Source organism: Gymnodraco acuticeps, unplaced genomic scaffold (genome assembly GCF_902827175.1).
Source record: "Gymnodraco acuticeps unplaced genomic scaffold, fGymAcu1.1, whole genome shotgun sequence".
Taxonomy (NCBI): Eukaryota; Metazoa; Chordata; class Actinopteri; order Perciformes; family Bathydraconidae; genus Gymnodraco; species Gymnodraco acuticeps.
This window is the reverse complement of record NW_022990088.1, coordinates 59110-69024: the sequence shown is the minus strand read 5'-3', so window position 1 is coordinate 69024 and position 9915 is coordinate 59110. Positions and strand designations below refer to the sequence as shown.

The following is a 9915-nucleotide window of genomic DNA, read 5'->3' as shown; positions in this document are numbered from 1 at the left end:
AAGGTCCTTGACATGCTTCACGCTTTGAAATTTCACAGATATCTGTTACGGTTCTTCAACAAAACGTTCACATGTAAGAAGTTTATCTCTCATTCAGAACAATGGAAACCTCTGATCTCTGGACACCTCGTTAGCTCAAATATATACACCTGTGTCATGGAACATGATGATGTCATAACTCCAACTGACATGCTCAGAGCAGCGAACTTCAGATAAAGGTTAATGGTCCTGCCCTCAACAGCTCTACGTCAATTATGGGGTGTCATCATATGACGTTTCCATGGAAACGCATCCCTCGCCATAAAAGACGATGTCGCTATACATTAACTCCTATGCAAATGTTCAAAAAGTGCTCAAACTTCACATGTGTGCTAACAGTCCAGCCGTGAAGACATCTACGGGACAGTTTTGAGATTTCTTCAAATGCTGTTGCCATGGGAACACAATGCTCGCAATGAAACGCGGTTTTCTCATAACTTCAGTGAAAATGCTCCAAACGGCCCAAAACTTCACAGGTTTGGTAACGATGTAGCCATCAACGCATCTAAGCGTATTATGGGGTGTCATCAAATGCTGTTGCCATGGCGACAGACCACTCGCCATGAAACACGATGTCGCTGTAAGTCCAATGGACACCGTCCAATAGTCCCCCAATCTTCACTTGTATATCACCGGTCCATGCCTCAACAGCTCTACACCAAATCTGAGATCTCACCATATGCCGTTTCCATGGAAACGCATCCCTCGCCATAAAACACGATGTCGCTATAACTCCTATGAAAATGTTCAAAAAGTGCTCAAACTTCACATGTGTGCTAACAGTCCAGGCGTGAAGACATCTACGGGACATGCCGTTGCCAAGGCAACACAATGCCAGCCATGAAACACGGTTTTCTCATAACTTCAGTGAAAATGCTTCAAATGGCCCAAAACTTCACAGGTTTGGTAACGATGCAGCCATCAACGCATCTAAGCGTATTATGGGATGTCATCAAATGCCGTTGGCATGGCAACAGATCATTCACCATCAAGTTAGTTCAAAAGTTTGCAGTTCAAATATTCTGCTGCTTATCCAAGCCTTTATACTTTCTTTTCTTCTTTCATCACACATTCATGTATCATTTCAATCTAAATTCTTCACTTTCTTCTTACACATTACATTTCAGCATAGCAGTTTAGCGTCAGATTTTCAGCATCAAATTCTTCAGGAATTGCGTTCTCGAGTTCTTATTGTCAGCCTAAATATTATGAATGTTTTCCTACATTTTAATCCCTCATTATTTCAAGAGACAGTACATGTAAATGATCATGGGCAATGGTAAAATAAACATGTGTGAGCACTCAACAAGATTTATTTTTGTTCTTGTTATATTGTATCGTCAGTGTTTTGGAGAACCAAATCTGTTATGTGTCAGTAAAACCTTCTCTCCTTTTTCTCTCTCTCACACACACACACACACACACACACACACACACACACACACACACACACACACACACACACACACACACACACACACACACACAGGCACACGCGACAGCTCTGTCTTTATGTTTGAAGTTGCAGACTGACCTTCTGCCAACGACATACTCAATCAGTCTGTATTGCATATTGTCTAGAAAATCAACAATTGAACATATCATTACCAGAATACTGGTCAAACTGAAATCAACACAGGTCAAAAACTACTACTTCTTCCACACAATGTAATATTTTCAAGTTTAATTTTGTATAAAATAATTTATTTATATATTATTTAATATATTTTACATATATTTTACTACATTAAATAATGTCTAATCTTTCTTCAGCCATTACACATTGCATTCTGACTCAGCAACAATAGCAAAAATATGTCCATCTTAACAGAGGTTTTTTAGAATGTAACTCAACCCCAGCACGTCATTACAGTATTTTAGAATCACAAGAGTAAGACTGAAGTATCTTAAGGGTAACAATGAGCTTGATAGATTTTCTAAACCAGGGGTATAACGAGGCATAAATCAATGGGTTCAGACAGGAGTTAAAATACAGCAACCATATTACAATGAGTGAGGTTGAACTACTATTTTCAATATCCTCACCTATAAGGGATGGAGTGTAATATGGAAAAAAACATATTAGAAACACAAGGACAACAACACCAAGAGTCCTGGCTGCTTTCATCTCAGATTTCTTAGCAGTTGCACCAACTGAACGTTGCATAGTGACAGCGATAACATGAGATCGCATGGCTCGAGCCTGAGACACAGCCACCACAAACACTCTGATATACAGAACTATGATAACAGTAATGGGGGCAATAAAGGTAACAACTAAGTCAACAGCTCCTGTGATATTGTCAATGACAATTACACACTCTCCATGGCAAGAATTCTGTGAATCAGGTTGTCTTAGAAAGTACTTTAAAATTAGACAATTATAGATAACAGAGCAAATCCAACAAAGACAGATGCAGATTTTTGTTCTGTTGAGAGTTACTCTGATGGTGTAATGTAGAGGGTCAAATATAGCAAAATAACGATCAATGGATATGAGCACCATGTTTCCAACCGTAGAAGAGGTAATGATAAAATTAACAATATTATACAGAGCACACGTCAGGTCACCGAAGTACCAGCAAGCCTCTGTTAGAAGGATTGTAACAGGCATCAAAATTAGGCCCACAAGGAAGTCTGAGACAGCCAGGGAGAGGATGAGGAGGTTAGTGGGAGTGTGGAGCTGCCTGGAAAGGAAGAATATCATCATAAATAAAATTATCAACAATAGCTTGCAACAACAAACAGCAGTAAAACACAAAAAAAGGCATTTGAATGGATATGCATTTGTTGTGGAGTGCCTGCTTTAACTATTTTGTCACACAACGTCAGGTTAGAATATGTTATCATTTAAAACAGCACAACTATTATCTGAAGCATTCATTAAAAGGAATGCGTTGCTAAATCATGTTAATTTTCAATTATGAACATATACAAGTTTAAGCTGAAAGTTTGTCTGTGCCTGAAGTGGGAGATAGAGATGATGACCAGCAGGTTGAGAGCTGCAGTGATCAGAGCGATGAAGGACTGCAGGATGTAAGCGAGCAGGACATCTGACTGAGCTGGCGTAGGCTTCCTGCAGGAGTTGTTGAAGAGTTGTGGAAAGCAGAGTTCATCCATTTGGGAAGTCTCCATCTTTAGAGAGACGTGTTGAGAAGCTGCTGTGTTCTGGCAAAGATCAACGTTGATATATCTCTTCTCATCCGTCCTGCCCCTACTATTACTTTCTCTCTAGCTAAGACTGAAATCCCTAAGCTCTACTTTGTTTTCTGCAGTCATCTTCATCTCAGTCTTCATCACTTCCATGCAACTTATTTTTTTCGTAATTCCCGGCATTGAGATCATCTTATTTGATTATGGTGCCCACTTTTTCCTAGTCATCAAGAGTGGTTTTACAGTGTAAAGAATCTTAAAAGATTATCATTTTTCGTGAAGTATTGAAACCAAGTGGGCCATGCTGATAAGTTACATTGTGGGAGTGGCTCCTCAGAGTTACGGCCCGTCTACACTACAGGCATCGAAGAATGCTTTCAACGCTTCGCCCATTCACTTGAATGGGGTGACGTAGTGGCTTTGCAAGCATCGCGAGCATCAAAAGTTGAGCAATGTTCAACTTTTGAGGCTCGATGCTTGGCATCAGCCAATCAAATCCCGTTTATGCAAATCCCGCCAGTACAAGCGCTAGCCAATCAAACCGCGTGCAAGCTGGGAGAGCCAGACCGCAGTTCATTTCCTCATATTCCAAACGAGAAATTACGGTAGCAAAACACCCGGTTCTTTACGACCAGAACTATTTACCGGGATACAAACCGGAGGAACCAGGCATGGGGGGAGGTGGCAGAGACAGTGGGTGAAACTGGTAGGTTTTCGTCTGTTTGGGGATTTTATATCCAGTTTACTTCGTTTTAACATTGCTATTGCTTTGTATGTCGGGGGCGGGAGATTCATGTGATTGGTTGTTGGTCGCCTTGGGCGCGAGAAATCGCCAAGCCTCAGACACGCCCAGCTTCAAGATTTTTTGATGCCTGTAGTGTAGACGGCCCGTTATGGTCAAAGGATCAATGAAGCCAACTTGCTTCTAGACAATGGATTAGGTCATTTAGCCTTTGGGCCTGGTTGTTCCAGGGTTATTTTGAAACAAAAACGACATAAAGGCAAGAGATTGGGAAGGCTAATGAGATTGACTGTTGGTTTGTCTCAAGAAAGGTCTGGCAGCCCCCAGATGACTTAGGAAAGGGACACAGGGTTTTGTTCAGGAGGAGAGCTGCTGATATCCTGATACTGTCAGGTACTTTGAAGGGCTCCCAAACACATCCAAAATGTTGTCGATGGATAATGAAAAGTTGGAAGATTATAGGGAAGCTTTAACCATATCCCAATATCACAGCGCCAGGTATGGATGAGATTTGCCCAGGAATATTAAAGGCTCTAGACATTGTTCAGGTTTCTGGCAGACATGTCTCTTCAATCTTGAGTGATGGTCAAGGGCTAACTACTCTTTTATATCAAGGTATCATGTTGCTCAACCACCCAGGAAGAGCAAATGCCAAGGTACTCAAAGGAAGATCTGACCAATTGTATTGAACATCTTGCTGTCGTGCTTAGCTGTCCCCCTTTGTTAGAAGCATCCTTATACTTCCTGTATATAGTAAAACCATTTACTTCTGAAAGGATTAATGAAAGGGTGTCAGAGGCCTCGGTGTGGTGAGACAAGGAATTCCTAACTTTTCTCATGGAATTCACAACTTATGGTAAATATTTGCATCTTACAATATGTGTTTTATCCATTCCTTTAGCTTTTACATTAACAAACACAAACACAGACACACACACACACACACATACACACACACACACACACACACACACACACACACACACACACACACACACACACACACACACACACACAAACACACAATACACGTACACATATGCACATACATATTTTAATCTAGTAAAAGATGCTTCACTAGACCGCTCAGCCAACACATTCTCACTCCCAACTCGGCCTATGTTGACGTTATGTCAGGGACCCTGTCAACACTTTCTAACGCAAGGGGGGCCCTTTAGCGTCGAGTTTTAACTATCAGGGAGTCCCATTGACTTGCATAGAGCTCCCTGAACGTTGGTAATAGACGAGTTGGGATCGCAGCTAAATGCTCTCTGCAGATCTATTCTCACAGCGTTTATCAACCTTTTTCTTACTCAATATCAAGCCAAACTTATTGTTTATACTTCTTTATTTTAATTGAATAATGTAGGACTTTTGTTGCCGTCAGTTATGGGGTGAGTAGGGGCTCAGAATACCGAAATCTGTGTTGTTTCATCGTTTTTTCCTTCTAATTTTGTATTATTTTCTAAACCACACACTGTTATTTACTCAACAATAACACATAATTATCCTTGTGTTTATCTATTTGTTTGATTAATAAACACAAGTTGGAGTCCGTCAGGACCGAGGGTCAGAGCAGCTCATAGTAGTTGCTTTAGAGAATTTTACACCCGGAAGTAAGTATTCTCTCCGCTTCGCTTGACAAACCCTGTGATAGTCCTCAAGCTCTGTGATTGGATGTTTGAGTGTGCTCCGAGGGTTACGCCGAGCGTCGAACAGCACTTGAAATGGGATGGAACCACGGCAGACTGTCCAAAACTGGATTTGAACGGGTCCACCCCGTCCCCCCCTCCCCCACCCCGTCCTCAGAACTACACATGCTGGGCATTGTGTTTCGCAACATGTTCTCTATCAATGGCACATCTCGGGAATTGTAGTTTTAAAAGACGTTTTCGTATTTCCCATAATAAGAAGTTGCCAGTATTAACTGTGTCCATCCCTGGAGGTTTAGGGGATAGGAAACACTCACATTTAAAACATATTATCAATAAATGGGTGAAAATTGCTTGTGCCCATAATGGGCAGCATTAATATATACCCACATGACAGCTAAGGTCAGAAGAGCTTTATTTAACAGCTGGTCTTATGTCTGTGACTCCTCCTGTTGTTAATTGATAAGCCTGAAACATGCACTTGTCAAGGTTCAGAGGCACATTTTGCAAATATGGCAGTAGCCATCGATCATCTTAAGATAAGATATACTTTATTGATTCCAATTTGGAAACATTTGCGTTACATCAGCATGTGTAACAGTTGTAAATATGCAGTGGTGTTTATTTGTAAATCATTTAGTATAATCACACAAATTCTGTGTTTTATATTTAATATTTCTGTGTTCTTTATTTATTGAATGTTCAATACCTGACAAGGTCGGAGATGAAAAACTTGGGTCGCAGGTTCCTCAACAGTTCATTACAAGACATCTATCAATATGTGTGTATACCTCCACCATTAAACTGTCATATTATGCACATTTCTTATACTATCTACATACATCTAATAAGAGTATAATACATATGTATAATATCAGTTAAAATAAGTGCTTCAACATAGTTAACATTGCTGGAGGTATACACACATATTGATAGATGTCTTGTAATGCACTGTTGAGGAACCTGCGACCCATGTTTTTCATTCAATGTATAACTACACCGTTTGTGAATATGATATGTCAATAAACCTTAGGAAATCTTGAAATTGATGTGCAAAATAGTCATTATATACAGTCTTTACGTAACTATTAGTAGAGAATAACGAGTAATGAATATACTTTAAAGGGATCCTATTAATATCTAATAATAAAAATAATGAAATTCAATAACATGCTTTAACCACTAGGTGTCACTTTATATCAGCTGTGCACCGTTATGGTGTAAATAAAGCCTATCTACCAATTTGATCAAATATAAAAGTCAGCCGAATTAGTGTTGATACTGCAAGGAGAGGTATTGTGTGAAAAGAAATGTAAGATGCTGTTTAATTGCTGATATATTTATGATCCACGTCACGTTTTCAGTTTTGGCGGCAGTTCCTCATGTTTGTCTAGAAGTCTTCTCATCAGGGCTCTATACATAGAGAACTACGGCAGATATGTAATATTTAATGCAGCCGAACCGTGTATTACAATGCCGTTATGTGATGACTTTCAAAGAGAAAAGCAAGCACACTCGAAATAAAGTATTATTTTATTTTTTTTAAATGTTTTCGGTTTGTTTCCGGTATTTGTTTATGACGATGTGATGTGAGATGTGAGACTGGGTTGGAGAATTGCACAGGGGAAAATAACGTATCTATGCCACAATTTTAGATGCGGATTTTGTTAAACTAATACGTTTGCGATGTGGACCAACACTATAAATTGATGGGGAAGAGGGTAGCAATAAAGATAACACCATTAAACAGTTACACAACATAACAGAAATAATATCGATAGCAGCGTCCCTAGCAACCACCTTGGTAACAATGAAAACGTTGAATGGACACAATTTCCTGAAGTAATCTTCGTAATAACTAGCAAACTAAAGATCATGTACATCCACTGCACATATGATCTGAAATAACAACTCATATTTCTCGCATCAAATTACATCAAAACGCATTTTAATGGCCAAACTAAGTGTAAAATAGGCATTTTCCACCGAGAATAAAACGAATGTCGGCCATGTTTTTTTTTTCTGTAGGGAAGAATTTGAAGATCACGTGACATAGACGCCAGCCATTGGAAATGAATGGTGAAAAAAAACGTAGGGATCTCACAATTTCAGAGGCGTTTTTGTAGAAATACTAGGCTTGTTTGAGACAAGCGAGACCTGCACAGTTGCGATCAACGTCTTGCAAGTGCGTGTCATGATGGTTAGTGATTGTGTCCGACTTGCTCTGGAGGCCCGCCTACATCCATCCATCCATCTTATCCGTGGTCGGGTCGCGGGGGTAGCAGTTCCAGCAGAGAGCCCCAAACTTTATTTTCCCTGGCGACATCAACCAGCTCTGACTGGGGGATCCCAAGGCGCTCCCAGGCCAGCGAAGAGATATAATCCCTCCACCTGGTCCTAGGTCTACCCCTTGGTCTCTTCCCAGCTGGACGTGCCTGGAACACCTTCCTAGGGAGGCGCCCAGGTGGCATCCTAACTAGGTGCCCGAACCACCCCAACTGGCTCCTTTCGACGCGAAGGAGGAGCGGCTCAACTCCGAGTCCCTCCCTGATGACCGAACTTCTCACCTGCCTTCTGGCACAGCTCCCTTTTCGTCACAACGGTGCGGTAAAGCGACTGCAGTACCGCTCCCGCTGCTCCGATTCTCCGGCCCATCTCACGCTCCATTGTTCCCTCACTCGAGTACAAAATGAGGATCTAAACAGCAAATGCTATTTGTTTGAGTTACTAACACTTGTGTCTTAACAGATTTCCCACACAACACCATATTGCTGCTTTTGGACCTGACAAAAACACACCAACACATGTACTATCGCTCTAAACCCGGTTTTTACAAAATTATACAACGGCAGTTCAGCAAGGAGGGATACAGTTTCTCCTCAGACAAAATCAGAAAAAAATTGAACAACCTTTTGACCACATACAAAAGAGCCAAGGACCGCTGTACCTCAACAGGAGAGGGGAACATAACGTGGGAATATTATGGGGTAAGAAGTTTGTTCTTGCACATCTAGTTGGTAAAAGCAACATTTCCTTTTTAACAATTCTGCAATTCCACAGATAATGGACAACCTGTTTGGGAGGTGCGGTGTTGGGAGCGCACCACCAGGCACTCTTGTTTCCACCCCTCTATTTCCCACTGCCTCACAACCATCCACCACACTGCCATATGCCTCTTACCTCATTCACACCAACAGTGTTTCAGGGCCGGTTCGGAGCTGGAGCTTGAAAAGCACCGGGTTTTCCTGTTCACACCGCAGCGGAGCAGCCTCTTAGCTCCGGAATCCAGTTCATTTCGAACACCAAAAAATTGTCCGGCCAGAGCAAAAGCACCGCATACGTCACGCTTACGTCGAGGCAGGGGCAGATCAACTCCTGAACAACAACAAAAACCCGGCGTTTTATCCAGTTTGTACACAACGATGGAGAAACTTAACACGCAGCAGTAGTCCACTGAAGAGACCAGCTACCTACCGGGAATCTGGTCTTCCGACCTGCTCATCAACTTCAATTGCTTCCCCTTCCTCCATACATGTTGTGAAGTATGCAACAGGCAGTGACTGCTGTGCTAATGTTTGCAATGTTTTTCGTACAAACATTTGAGCCTCCTGAACTTCGTTTTCAGTAGGCCAAAGGTATGCTCAATGACCACGCGTGCAACATTTAATTTCTGATTGAAACGACGCTGCCGAGCAGTTAAATGGCCATTGTCCCTGTATGGCCTCATAAGCTGAGGCAATAGTGGGTAGGCAGAGTCCCCAATGATGTGCATTCCCTCAGGCACCAGGGACTGGGGATCTTCATCAAGCAGCCTTCCAACAGCAGACAACCGGAATGCCCGTGCATCATGCCAGCTACCAGGGTGGCCCACATTAACATGACAGAATCGCCGCTCACTGTCACAGAACCCAGTAAGCACAACAGAATAAAACTGTTTTCTGTTGATGTATGCTACTGGGTTCTCACAGTGTGGTTTCATAATAGGAATGTGGCATCCATCTACCGCACAGACAGTGTTGGGAAATCCTACTGCACGAAATCCTAACTCAGAATCATGTAGGGCTTGCCCTGTGGGCCAGGAAATGTGAGACAAATACGTAGTGACAAGACTACAGATGGAGATGCAGGCAGACAGTGGATTTGGTGATATTAAAACGATCAGCAACCCCCCTATAGGACTCCTGGTTTGATAGAGTCCACAGACAGGCAAGGACACTGTTTTGAAGCACCACTTTACTGTGCTGTCTGTTCAAGTAGAACAGGCCAATAGTCGTCATCACATCCTGTTTGGTAGAAAGGAATAAATGGCTTTTAATATCACCAGTCCAG

At 41.8% G+C, this 9915-nt stretch overlaps 1 protein-coding gene across 1 annotated transcript; it reads right to left on the bottom strand.

Annotated features, from left to right (window-relative positions):
* Positions 1–1906: 1906 nt before the first annotated feature.
* On the bottom strand, positions 1907–3174 carry LOC117546193 (trace amine-associated receptor 8a-like). Its single transcript, XM_034216342.1, has 2 exons — positions 3002–3174; positions 1907–2726 (listed from the first exon to the last, which is right to left on the bottom strand). Exons 1-2 carry the CDS (start codon positions 3172–3174, stop codon positions 1907–1909), a joined length of 993 nt encoding a protein of 330 aa, XP_034072233.1.
* Between the last annotated feature and the right edge of the window lie 6741 nt (positions 3175–9915).

Excerpts from the sequence above, each read along its gene's own strand:
- LOC117546193 (XM_034216342.1), bottom strand. The coding sequence starts at position 3,174 with ATGGAGACTTCCCAAATGGATGAACTCTGCTTTCCACAACTCTTCAAC. Across the intron at positions 2,727-3,001 it reads ATCTCTATCTCCCACTTCAG|GCAGCTCCACACTCCCACTA; the intron begins GCACAGACAAAC and ends CTTCCTTTCCAG.